General features: G+C 41.4%; 2 protein-coding genes across 3 annotated transcripts; one reads left to right on the top strand and one right to left on the bottom strand.

Annotated features, from left to right (window-relative positions):
* Positions 1-936: 936 nt before the first annotated feature.
* Positions 937-5,301, bottom strand: LOC133474350 (26S proteasome regulatory subunit 6A-B). 2 transcript variants are annotated; one of them, XM_061765968.1, is made up of 3 exons: positions 4,357-5,301; positions 2,271-2,616; positions 937-1,838 (listed from the first exon to the last, which is right to left on the bottom strand). In XM_061765968.1, the coding sequence occupies exons 1-2, from the start codon at positions 5,299-5,301 to the stop codon at positions 2,278-2,280; spliced, it is 1,284 nt and encodes a 427-aa protein (XP_061621952.1). In that variant the 3' UTR covers positions 937-1,838; positions 2,271-2,277. The 2 variants fall into 2 exon arrangements, with proteins under 2 accessions (XP_061621952.1, XP_061621951.1); XM_061765967.1 differs by lacking the exon at positions 937-1,838 and having other exon boundaries at positions 2,162-2,616.
* A 6-nt stretch (positions 5,302-5,307) lies between these two features.
* On the top strand, positions 5,308-12,757 carry LOC133474354 (TATA-box-binding protein). Its single transcript, XM_061765983.1, has 9 exons — positions 5,308-5,447; positions 6,955-7,168; positions 7,788-7,944; positions 8,086-8,263; positions 8,462-8,549; positions 11,019-11,110; positions 11,229-11,396; positions 11,587-11,681; positions 11,870-12,757. Exons 2-9 carry the CDS (start codon positions 7,118-7,120, stop codon positions 11,947-11,949), a joined length of 909 nt encoding a protein of 302 aa, XP_061621967.1. The 5' UTR covers positions 5,308-5,447; positions 6,955-7,117; the 3' UTR covers positions 11,950-12,757.
* The last annotated feature ends 550 nt before the right edge of the window (positions 12,758-13,307 follow it).

The raw sequence follows: 13,307 nt of genomic DNA, 5'->3' as shown, positions 1-13,307 counted from the left end.
GTTCTAATATCTTGGGGTCTTGTTCACGAGTGAGGGAGATCGACAGTCGGATCGGTGCAGCGTCCAAAGTGATGCGGACTTTGTATCGGTCTGTTGTGGTGAAGAAGGAGCTAAGCCAAAAGGCAAACCTCTCAATTTAACGGTCGATCTACATTCCTACCCTCACCTATGGTCACGAGCTGTGGGTCGTGACCAAAAGAACAAGATCCCGGATACAAGCGGCCGAAATGAGTTTCCTCCGCAGACTGTCCGGGCTCTCCCTTAGAGATAAGGTGAGAAGCTCGGACATCCGGGAGGGTCTCAGAGTAGAGCAGCTGCTCCTTCGCATTGAGAGGAGCCAGATGAGGTGGCTCGGGCATCTGTTTAGGATGCCTCTCGGACGCCACCCTGGTGAGGTGTTCCGGGCACGTTCCACCGGGAGGAGACCCCGGGGACGACCCAGGACACGCTGGAGAGACTACGTCTCTCGGCTTGCCTGGGAACGCCTCGGGATCCCCTCGGAAGAGCTAGAGGAAGTGGCTGGGGAGAGTGAAGTCTGGGCTTCCCTGCTGAGGCTGCTGCCCCGGCGACCCGACCTCGGATAAGCGGAAGACAATGGATATACAAACATAAATAAATATATATTTTCAAATATGCAGCTTCTCATAGTTTTTTTCCCCCACCTGTTTCTGTATAAGTCTATTTTCTTGTCCATGTATAGATTATTTGAAATCAGTTGGCCACAGGGGAGGAGTAGTTACTTTAATTAGAATATTATATACATTGAATTTATTACCTGTTATGGGCAGTGAGAATTAATACACAATAACAGTATATATTTTAGCATATATCAATAACTACTAACAGTACAAAACTACAGCCATTTCCAACAAATAAATAAAATGCTAAAGAATACAGTAAACAACATTAAAGTTGCTTAAATTTGAAACTTGAAAGTGATTTACTTGTACAAATTTTGCTCTGCATGTACTATGAGTTTACTGTGTGGCCACAGCAGACTTGATGCTAAAATACCTTAAGTGGTGGAGCCTCCATCTTTTTTTGTTAAACTGTATTTATGTATGTACTAAAGGAAACATTCACTTTTAGTGTCAAGTAAAAGTGGCTTTTAACTTGTGGGTGTTTCCTGTTGCCCTGATGAACTAATTGGACAATGAGTGGGCTCAACTAATATCTTTTCTAGGGATTATTTTGGTATTCACTATTTTTGTACTATCCCAATAGATGACATTGTATCAAACAATTGTTTAGTGTGGTAAAATCTCTTTTGTCTATAGTTAGCATAATTGCAAAGGTCATTTTGGAACATTTCCAGAAAACAGAGAAACACAAAGAGTCCAGTTGCCTCAATCCTTCAGCATTTGCAGATTAACATGACCCAGATGACTGAGAATCTACAAAGAAAAACAAAATTTTTAGCAAGCACAATGGTACCTTTATTAATATTGTGACAGTAAGTAAAAAAAAAAATACTTGGGCAACAATGCTATTAGGGTGATGATATCAGTTGTAAATTCCAGTTTTTTGTTTGTCAATCAAGTAATAACTAGGCACCGCGGTAGACGAGCGGTTAGCACGTCTCATTGTTCTGCGGTTGGGGGTTTGAATCCGGGTTTCGACCTTCCTGTGTGGAGTTTGGATGTGCTCACCACGCTTATGATACGGGAGCAGCATGGCTCAGGTGGTAGCGTGGTCGTCTCCCAACCCAACGATTATAGGTTCGATCCTCGGCCCTGGTGACCATGTTCCAGTGTCCTTGAGCAAGATACTGAACCCTCAGTTGCTCCTGACGTTGCATCTTGAGTTGAATGAGGAGACTGTTAAAGCGCTTTGAGTACCTTGAAGGTAGAAAAGTGCGACAAGTGAAAGCGCATTAATATTAGAAGTACTCCACATTCCCAAAACATAAGTTTGGTTAGAATAAACTCCTAATTAATTGTCCTTAGGTATGAATCTGAGTGTGAATGGTTGTTTGTCCATATGTGCCCTGTGATTGGCCAGCGGCCGGTCCAGGGTGACCCTCATTATAAGCAATATAGAAAATGGATGGATGAGAGTAATAACTAAATCATACACAATATAATTGACAAATGGAGTCATTTTGTGAATGCAGTACTTGCTTCACAACTAGATTGTAGAAAATATAAAAGAAACAAAATGCTTTGTTTTCATGTCTTTTTATTAACTCTATGGTAATCTGCTGTAACAAGTGTAGAGAATGCCACAACTATTTTCACAAATCAAAGACTACTTCACAAACATGAACCCACAGTGTCCTCAAGCGTAGTACTGCAGATTGGCCTTCTTCTTGGCTTGTACCTCCAGGATACCCTCCATGTAATCCTCGTGGTTCAGCTCTGTGGCTCCACGCCGCAGCGCGATCATGCCCGCCTCCACGCATACGGCTTTGCACTGGGCGCCGTTGAAGTCGTCGGTGCAGCGCGCCAGCTCTTCGTAGTTGACGTCAGGACTGACGTTCATCTTGCGGGAGTGAATCTGCATAATCCGTGCTCTGGCCTCCTCATTTGGCATGGGGAACTCAATCTTCCTGTCCAGGCGGCCTGAACGCAGCAGTGCCGGGTCCAAGATGTCCACTCTGTTGGTTGCAGCGATCACCTGCAAATGTGGGCAAAATGATGTAATTATCCCTCTATAACTATTATTAACTAGCTAAAAGGTGACATGGCATTCATACTGAGAGGTGTTTTCATACTTAGATGCAGTGTACACTACTGCCTGTCTAAATAGGAAAGTAGTACAGAAACTAGGCCAAGGAAGTATACGAAATGTTCACATGTAAAGTGGATAAAAAAAAAAGTCTACACACCCCTGTTTAAATGTCAGGGTTTTGTGATATTAAAAAAAAATTGACAATTTCAAAAGATTCTCCATCATTAATGTGACCTACAGTATAAATAAAATTAATAAAATACACAACTGCGATATTGTGCCCGATGATAGCTGGGATAGGCTACAGCACGCCTGCGACCCTAGTGAGGAGAAGCGGCCCAGAAAATGGATGGATGGAAAATACACAACTGAGATATTGTGGTTTCACAAGTGTACGCACGTTCATAACTGGGGATGCGGCTGTGTTCAGGATTATCACATTCAAACAGAATCAGCACACACCTGCCATCTATAAAGTGCCTCTGATTAACACCAAATACATGTCAGATGTTCTAGCAGGCTTTTCCTGACATTGTTTTGTTTTCTATCAGGGGCCTAAAGGTTTTGTGTTAATACTGACTGCTATTTTGAACTGTTTATAATTCCTTCTACCATCACTCAGCCTCCAGTTCCAGTTGAAAAAAAAAACAACCCCAAATAATGATGCTGCCGCTACCATGCATTACTTTTGGTATGGTGTTCTTTTTTTTTTTTTTTTTTTTATTTCCTTGTCATGAGGAATCTGAAAGCCATTAATTTATAAGGGTAATGTTTTGGAATTGTTTGCATGTTCTCCCCGTGCCTGTGTGGGTTTTCTCCAGGGCACTCCGGTTTCCTCCCACATCCCAAAAATATGCGTGGTAGGTTAATTGACAACTCCAAATTGCCCGCAGGTGTGAATGCGAGTGCGAATGGTTGTTTGTTTGTATGTGCCCTGCGATTGGCTGGCAGCCAGTTCAGGGTGTACCCCGCCTTCTGCCCGATGATAGCTGGGATAGGCTCCAGCACGCCCGCGACCCTAGTGAGGAGAAGTGGTTCAGAAAATGGATGGATGTTTTGGAATCATAGTATGTGGAAACTATTAATGCCGCCAATTCTAAACTTTTCCAGGGGGGGCAATTGCATTTTCCGCTATTTATATATTATATATCCCTACTGTAACATTTTTGCCCAGGCTAAATTTTGGATGCAGCTTTTGTTTTGGATTGTGCAAGAGGTCCTTCTGTTACTTTCTGAATGAACACCATGTTTCCTAAATACTCAAGAAATTCCAAATCTAGTGTCTCTTCCAAACTGATGGATGGGATCAAATGTATTCCATGCTACAAGGCGAGCATTTAAAGCAACCACCAACATAGTACCTGAAGTGATCATTTGAAAATGTAAACATTTGGAGAGATTTATAGACAAAGAGTTGCATGTTGATATTTATTTGTTTCCTACCTTATTAAATCCCTGCTGATAATTATTGTGAGATTTCATTAACATTATACGTGTCGTCACACTGATGAATTCATTTCAATAATAACATACAATTAAAGGTAATTTGAGCAAATTATTTTAAAGCGTGTATCAAAACTGCCTTTGCACAAATCAGTAACCAAGAAGTAGCTCACGGTTCCAAAAAAGTGAGTGATCCCAGATTTAAAGTGTTCCAGCCTGATTTACTTTTTGGAGAAGCATTACCTTGACTTGCATGTTGGGTTGAAATCCATCCAGCTGATTGAGAAGTTCCAGCATGGTCCTCTGCACCTCCCTGTCTCCCGCCTTCTCACTGTCAAATCTCTTGGTACCAATGGCATCCAGCTCATCGATGAAGATGATGGATGGGGCTTTCTCTTTGGCCAGGGCGAAGGCATCTCTCACCAACTTGGCTCCATCACCAATGAACATCTGCACCAGCTGTGGGCCAGCCAACTTCAGGAAGGTAGCTTTCGTCTGAGCGGCACAGGCCCTGGCGAGGAGGGTCTTCCCTGTTCCCGGTGGTCCATACATCAGGACTCCCTTGGGTGGCTGGATGCCCAGGTTTTCAAACTTTTCCTTGTGGTTCATGGGCAACACGATTGCCTCCACCAGCTCTTGGATCTGCTTGTCCAGCCCTCCGATGTCGCTGTATTGCTCTGTGGGGCGCTCGTCAACCTCCATCGCCTTGACTCGGGAGTCATACTCGGTGGGTAAGGTCTCTAGGATCAAGTAGGAGTCTTTGTTGACACCCACCAGGTCTCCGGGCTTCAGCTTCTCGGCGTCCACCAGCCCGATCACCGGCAGGAAGTAAGTCTGCCGGGTGGAGGTCTTGATGACGGCGCATTTTCCCTTCCTCTGGGAGTCCAGGTCCACATTTGCCCCGTCTTCCTCTTGGTCGTTGGGGTCCACATCGAGCAGCTCAATCACGTTCGACACGAGATACGGCAGGGTTTTGTTCACCTTTATCTTCTCCGTGTTTTCCTTGATTTTATCCTTCATGGCTTGAAGTTCGTGGGTCACCCTCAGAACCTCACTCTTCATGATCTTTATCTCGCTGTCGAGGAGTCGAGTTCGCTGAACTATCTCCTCCGTAGACATTTTTAAAACTTCTTCACCGATCCCATCTTCCACTTCGTCCCAAACTGATTTGTCACTCAGCGACGCCATCTTGAGTCTTTCTGCCGCGACCTATGACACCGGAAGATAAAGTTTCCTCTTCCGGAAATTGCAGCCGTGCAGGAGTTAACATACATATCTATGGGAATGGCACAAACTGCAAGCTGAAGACACTACGTTTGCTTGTCGCTCTCCGTGTAAGTTGGCAGTGGTACATTTGGTGCACTCTCACGCTTATATTAGGGCTCGTGTTTGTTTTTCTGTGGGTTGTGGCTGGAGTACGTTTGTTGTAGTGAGTCGTGTTAGCGCATGTTGCTAACAGTATCTCGGCGGTTAGCTACCGCCACCTGACCGGTGTCAGCACACACACATATATAGTGTATGTTCATATTTGGCATACTGTGTTTGCGTCTTCTTTTTTGTGGTTGCTTCTACCAAAACGACGGAAAAGTAAATGTAATTAAAATAATTCCGAGCGTTCGATGCCAAATTCTGTTGGTAGCAAGCTTTCACAAGTCAGTACTTTTTTGGGGGGCGCCGCTGTAACGTTTACGTGTTGTTATCACAGGTAGCAAAAGTACAGCACTCTGTGCTTGAATAAAAGTACCGGTCCGTGTATGAAAAAGTGGTAAAAGTAGATTTACTGAATCAACTGCTTACCGAAGTAAAGGAAAGACTGAAATGTACTAAAACAACAAAGTTAAAAAAGCTAGCTAGTGTCGTCTTATCTATTAAAAATGTGTTCCCGTAATTAGCAAATTATACCAACTCCAACTGTATGTTTTTTTTCAGATGGAAATTTTTTACCTCGTTATGCCTTTCTTAAACATTGTGTAATCATCCACCCAGTTTAAAAAAGTAATTAGCCCATTTTGACAAAATAAGGAGTAGGAAGTATAGATATCTATTTTCAAGCATTGGGAGTTAAAGTAAAAAGACATCAGAAAAATAAATCCTCAAATAAATGTAAAATATGTACATTAGTACAGTAGACTAAAGGGACTACCATATCTGGTCAATATTATTAAATGTATTGGGTACTCGTGAAGAGTGCCGATACCAATCCACCAACTTTTGCAGCAAAAAAAATCTGACATCGAGTAAGTCCTCCTTGCCAGTAGTCAGCGCTAAACTGCGGTGGTTTGAGACTTTGGCGAATCAACATGTGTGTCAGAAAAGCGTTATTAGGAATCCCACGTGTGCGTTCCTGGCAAGACACGCCCTGCTGCAAAACTGTTGGTTCCTGCATTTGCGGGAAAGGCAGGCTATGCAGATGTAACGAGATGAGCATCCCAAACATGTATCACTAGGATTAGGATGGGTGAGGGTTAGTGGGTTTAATATTAACGCCGCCATACATAAGTCACATACTTCTTTTCCCGTCTGGAAGCAGTAGGGCATGTTCTACCGGGATACAGCAGCCAATCATAGTGCAGGGGGGTGCGTCCTGCCAGGAATGATCGTTGGATTCATAACAACATGTCAGAAACAAAGAGAGGTGTTCTTGTTCACAAATGTCTGTCATCGTGTTTATTGAAATTTCATACATCAAAAGTACTGATCGGTGAGTACTCGAGTGAATACTCATACTAATATCTGTCTGAGAAAAAGTGCTACGCGGCATACCTAAAGAAATGAAGAATTTGCACTTTGTTACTTACCACCACTGTTTGTAAACGGTTCTTATCAAACATTTTCATGCAGGGTTTAACTGTCACAGAGAAGAGCCAAGAGGACATACGCCTATTTCACCCAGAAAAGTTTCTCCTGCTTGCAAGGCACTGGACACGCAACCGTTGAGCATTTGCCACACAAGCTACCAAGCTGGTGTGTGTATTTCTGCTCGCTCGGGTGATTAGTTAAGGCGATGGATCAGAACAACAGCATACCAGCCTTTCAGGGGCTGGCCTCCCCTCAGGTAACACCCACACAATTTCACCTGAAAAGATATTTTCTCAAAAGCTTTATTATGACACACTGACTTATGAATTTCTCCTCCCACACATATATACAGTATGTGTTAGCAATATTGCTAACACATACTATACATTTGCTGACCCATGTGCTAACTTTACTAGCCCGGGTAAAGTAATTCCATTAATTTTCCATCACTGTGTAGGATTTCACTTGAAAACCCCTGTGAATATTCTTAATTCCTGTTTCCATGCCAGTGTTATATTGCATATCAGTGCAGCAGCCACTGCAAATTAGAACCACAATAATAAAGTTATTCTTAACTGAATACTGATAAACTGAGAAGTGAGCGTTATCTTTGTTAATGGAGATTTTTTTATTCAACTCCTTTACTGGATCCCATTAGCTTGTGGTAATGTAATAATGATGAGTCTGGTTGATAACTGGAATACTTGCCTTGTCCTCGAAAACGTGCCCAGATTAATGGCTGTATTGGCAGATTACAGGATTTACAAATTTCACCTCATTGACAGACAGTTTATGCTCCAAACATTATGATTTGTTGTCTTTAGCATAACCTTAAGTCCATTCAGCCTAAATGGTTTTTATTAATTTTTTTGTAGGGTGCCATGACACCAGGAATGCCAATCTTCAGTCCCATGATGCCATATGGTTCAGGCCTGACACCTCAACCTGTTCAGAACACAAACAGTTTGTCTATACTGGAGGAACAGCAGCGACAGCAACAACAGGCGCAACAAGCACAGCAGGCAAATGCAGGTACATGTGATCATTTTGATCATCCCCTTAAAGATGTGCATTTCTTTAGTTAAGCAGACAATGAACACGAAGAATACAAATATTTGTTTGTACTTGTGTTAAGAGATGTTCATAATGCTGATAGGAGAAACTGTTTTCCAGGCCTTCCAGGAACGTCGGGGCAGACTCCTCAACTCTTCCATTCCCAGGCAGTCACAGGTTCAACTACCACAGCACTGCCAGGGAACACCCCACTCTACAACACCCCACTGACCCCCATGACCCCCATCACACCAGCCACGCCAGCCTCTGAGAGCTCCGGAATAGTTCCACAGCTACAGTATGTATCAAAATTAAGAGAAAGAATTGAGGGACGCATCATAATTTCATGTATGCATGTTGGAAATATCTAATTTCAGTTGTGAATGAGTTAAATATATGAACATCACTAACATTACATAAACATAACAAAAACTAAGACCAACTATTATCTGTCTGCTCTTTAAGCTCCAACCATTTTCTCTCTCGTCGTCGTCAGAAATATCGTGTCAACTGTAAATCTAGGCTGTAAACTGGATTTGAAGACCATTGCATTGCGAGCCAGGAATGCAGAATACAACCCAAAGGTAAATCTAGTTTCAAGATTACTGTAGAGTAGTGCTTCCCAACCCAGTGTTTAGTTGAACACAAAGCTATTATTCTGTTGCATGGATTGCAACAGGTGGATACACGGGTATCCATCCGCCTTCTACTCGGCTTTTCTTATAGAGCACTTAACTGCAGCTGTGACACAGTGCTGTAAATAAGCTTGAACATAAAACATAAATCTGAATTAATAAAATAATGATTAAAGTAAAACAATAAATACATAATATTATTTTCTAATTAAACTACACAAAAAGAGTTCCCTTCATGTTACCAATTGGCATACAGGAGGTCCAGAGGTTGTTTTTTTTGCATAGTCGAGATCAATGGTTCTTAACCTGGGTTCGATCGAACCCCAGGAGTTCGGTTAGGCAGTCGCTGGAGTTCAACGGAGGACTCGACACACATCGTGAGTGCGTGCTTGCATTTATCCGTAGAAGTCTTTTTACACTGCATTTTGAATGCTGTATTCATGCCATTCAAAACGCAACGCTGCGTCAAGGTGGGTGTTTACCATTGCGGCGCTGCGGCTTGAGTTGAAATGCTTTGTTCTTTTTTTATCCATCCATCCATCCATCCATTTTCTGAGCCGCTTCTCCTCACTAGGGTCGCGGGCGTGCTGCAGCCTATCCCAGCTATCATCGGGCAGGAGGCGGGGTACACCCTGAACTGGTTGCCAGCCAATCGCAGGGTACATACAAACAATCAACATTCGTACTCACATTCACACCTACGGGCAATTTAGAGTCCCCAATTAATGCATGTTTCTGGGATGTGGGAGGAAACCCACGCAGGCACGGGGAGAACATGCAAACTCCACACAGACGGGACCGGGGATTGAACCCCGCTCCTCAGAACTGTGAGGCTGACGCTCTAACCAGTCGGCCGCCCTGTTCTTTTTTTAAACGATCTTTATTTAACAACATTTCAACGATACACTAGAGTTGAGTAGCATTGCTGCGGCGTCAGACAGCGCATCCAATAATAAAAAAGAGCCCCAAAAATTTACTCTTACCTATGAACCCTTTTCGAGGATAACAGAGAGAAAAGAAACAGATTTTGTTGGGAATTTTCACAATGAAGTCCGTTCCTCTTGATATGAGGGTGGCACTTACCAAGGGAAATTCACATTCAGTTACAAAAAATTTTCATTGAATTATAATTATTATTATTTTTTTTTTGTTGTTGTGTGAAATTCACATATATTTTATATTATTTTAATACAATGATTTTGTGTGCAACTGATGCATGGTTCATTTTGTGCATCACCTGGATGACTGAGAATCTACACAGACAATTAAATGTATACCTGTTTTGAATTTGAAATAAACAATATTTTATTTTTCAAATTAGGAAGGGTTCCGTGAACTCCAGATGAAACTGGTGGGGTTCCGTACCTCCAACAAGGTTAAGAACCACTGGTCTAGATGTTGGGTGAAGCTGTTTGTTGATGGGAGATAGGAGCAAGATTGAAGTGTGCAACGATCAGTATGAGTGTGCCGGGATGCTGAATTTGTAATCCCGAGATCACAGCGTGTATGATGTCACTCACATTGGCTGCCGGACCTCAAATTTGAATGTAAACAAACAACTGCAATTTTCTCCCATTCCTTATTTCATCCGTTGGCGAATGGCGAGTAACGTACAGATGGAACAGTTCAAATCTCCTGCCCCATTTTGCTCCTCTCTGTCTTTACTTTATCGCTGGGTCTTGTCCCTCCATATCTCCTCCATGATGTATTCCTCACTGAGTCAAGTCTAGTGGAAGAGCATTTAAGTCTCATATTTTACCAAACCAACTTTTTCTCGTATTTTGGATGTAATATTGGCTCTATGGTGCCTCAGTAAACGTGAAATATGAATTAAAATCGTCCACGCATTCCTGAGTTCCAGACGTTTTTCTACCGAGAGACCTGAAATCAGGTCATTCAAATTTCTCGAGCTTATCTACGTCACTAGCAAAGATCTCCACCTACCTCTCCGCCCGCAAGCCAGCGCTGCCAACATAACACAACACGTGTGCTGTCTCAATAAGTGAGGGTTGGGTCTTAGCCAAATATGGACAAAGCAGATACTAAACTGGGTCAAACAGAAGTAGCTGTCAGAGGGACCTTTTCTAGAAACGAGTATGACAAAACCAAGGTGTTTTTTTTAATGAAATTGACACTTTTATACTAAGTCCATGATAAAGAGTCACTCTATGGAGATCTAAATAGCCAAAATATGTGACCTCTAATTGTTATGCCTGTCACTATACATCGCTGGCTTAGATGTAGAAAAACTGATTATTTGTTGCAAAAAAAAAAAAAATCTGATCAAGTTTGTGAAATTGGATAATTTCCTAAACACACTTGCTGATCCCTCATGGCACACCGGTTGGGAATTACCAGGGGTAGAGTAAAATGTATAATAATACCACATTTGTCAACATTGTTGAAATTGTGTTTTAGCGTTTTGCTGCAGTTATCATGAGAATACGAGAACCCCGCACCACAGCTCTTATTTTTAGCTCTGGGAAGATGGTCTGCACAGGAGCAAAGAGGTTAGAAGAGATTATCTATTGACATGCAAAAATCACCTTTTCATATTCCTTCATCTGAATCTCATTCATTTTTGTCATTACCATTGTTATGTCTCTGAAACTGCTGTTCTATTCCTAGTGAGGAGCAGTCACGGTTAGCGGCCAGGAAATATGCTCGTGTGGTGCAAAAGCTCGGTTTTCCTGCCAAGTTTTTGGACTTCAAGATACAGAATATGGTGGGCAGTTGTGACGTGAAGTTCCCCATTCGTCTGGAAGGCTTAGTACTCACGCATCAACAGTTCAGCAGGTACGTTAATGTCAAACATAGTAAGTACATGACAAAATGAAACAGCAAAGCCTCCCAACACTGAATCATCCGACAGGCAAATCTACTTAACAGTTGAGGTGTTTGTTCATTTATTATCACTGAATATGATTTGCTTTGAGCCTTTTTTAATTAAACTGCTACTCAAATAAATAGTTTTATTTTCTTGCAGCTATGAACCTGAGCTGTTTCCAGGGTTGATTTATAGAATGATCAAACCGAGAATTGTCTTGCTCATCTTTGTTTCTGGAAAGGTCGTATTAACAGGTAAGATCTGCTCTTCAGCAGTCATCTTTCATTTCAGAAGGACACTAGCTAATCTGAACAGTCGCACACTCCACTGGAGATTTAGTTGAAAGAGATGGTGAAAGTGTTTCTCTGTTGACTTGTCAGTCATTTAAGTAGACATTCAAGTGTTCCTCTTGTCAATTTTTTTCTTATGCATTTATGTCAAGGTGCAAAGGTGAGAGAGGAAATCAACGAAGCATTTGGGAACATCTACCCCATCCTAAAAGGTTTCCGTAAGACGACGTAGAACCTCAAGCGCCTTCTTCCTCAACTATTCTTCTGACCTGGCCCTCTACCAGTTAACTGCAGTTAGTACGGTTGGGCAAGATTGTGACTTTTATTATTTATTTTATTTTTTTATAATTCTATTTCCAAATATGTTCCTGTGATAATTTCCAAATAACTGTTTTTATTATAGATGTCCCCACTTATATCCACCAGTTTTAAAGATTTTTCCAAACCCTTGTACATAAGTCTGAAAGAAAATGTAATTTTTATTTTGTCTTCAAGCAGTTTTAAATAGTTTTATACATTGCTTTTTGTAATAAGGTAAAAAGTAAAGTAATTTCTTTGCCTCCTTTTTATGCTTATGTTTCAGGTTATGATGTATAGTTTGGATAAGTCCTATAAAATTGTTCATTATGTATCAATAGTTATTTAACCACAACCACCACAAGTTACAATTTAAATGGTTGAACTGTTGTTTTTTTTTTATTTTTTTTTTTTTTAATTAATTAATTCTTATGATTGATCATCTGGTGGTTAAGGTGATGTACAGAGACCTTTTCAGGTAGCCTGTTCCTGTATTGTCTAAAATCACCTATTTCTTTCTTGGTCTATTTTAAGACTGATTGGTAGGCAGCCTCTCAAACACTCGTACAGTATATTATACCGTGAATAGTGTGCCTACACTTCATGTGAGCACCCTCTCTCAAAATGTTAGCAGTTAATGGTGTCAATTTGCTCTTAACATGTTTCGAAAATGTTAATGCTTCATTTTAAATAAAAACTGTACTATTGAAATTTGTAAATTACAATAAATCTGTACATACTGACTCTTGTGAAAACTTCCTTTTTATTTTTTAACTGAACACATCTGATGGCAATTTTTCATATATATTTGATTTTAAACTTTGTTAGCAGGTCTCCCCTGAGCAGTAAGCAAATGAGCTCCAGTCAAGTTCTGTATCGTAACTAGGATGTATGTGCATATTCTCTTTGACACTCACTGGAAATTGCAGGTAAAGTAAAGGTCTTGTTCTTTTCACTAAACATTAACTTAAGTTGTACAAACAGTATCGCGAACCCGGAATGTAGGCACTGTAAACCATTTGAGAAAGTGGAGAGACTGGTGTAACTCTCATTCACAGCAGTTGTCAAGTGGGCGGCCGAGCCACATGAAGCGATGGATGTAATGGAACGAAGATAGTAATTGGCTTATGTAGCTGGGTTCATGATTGAGCTTAGCCCCAGTTTGTTTATCAGTTTATTTTTGAAAGGGGACAATGCAATTTCATAAAACACATGAAGTACACATGGTTAAAAAAGCCAGAATTAGCCAGAAGGCTAGTTTTCATCTGTAGTCCCCTGGCCATGATGTAAAAA

The sequence above is a fragment of the Phyllopteryx taeniolatus genome, chromosome 2, assembly GCF_024500385.1.
Source record: "Phyllopteryx taeniolatus isolate TA_2022b chromosome 2, UOR_Ptae_1.2, whole genome shotgun sequence".
Taxonomy (NCBI): domain Eukaryota; kingdom Metazoa; phylum Chordata; class Actinopteri; order Syngnathiformes; family Syngnathidae; genus Phyllopteryx; species Phyllopteryx taeniolatus.
The sequence above is the reverse complement of the archived record's forward strand: the minus strand, read 5'-3'. Positions and strand labels throughout refer to the sequence as shown.

Excerpts from the sequence above, each read along its gene's own strand:
- LOC133474350 (XM_061765968.1), bottom strand. The coding sequence starts at position 5,301 with ATGGCGTCGCTGAGTGACAAATCAGTTTGGGACGAAGTGGAAGATGGG. Across the intron at positions 2,617-4,356 it reads AACCCAACATGCAAGTCAAG|GTGATCGCTGCAACCAACAG; the intron begins GTAATGCTTCTC and ends CCACATTTGCAG.
- LOC133474354 (XM_061765983.1), top strand. The coding sequence starts at position 7,118 with ATGGATCAGAACAACAGCATACCAGCCTTTCAGGGGCTGGCCTCCCCT. Across the intron at positions 7,169-7,787 it reads AGGGGCTGGCCTCCCCTCAG|GGTGCCATGACACCAGGAAT; the intron begins GTAACACCCACA and ends ATTTTTTTGTAG. Across the intron at positions 7,945-8,085 it reads AGCACAGCAGGCAAATGCAG|GCCTTCCAGGAACGTCGGGG; the intron begins GTACATGTGATC and ends ACTGTTTTCCAG.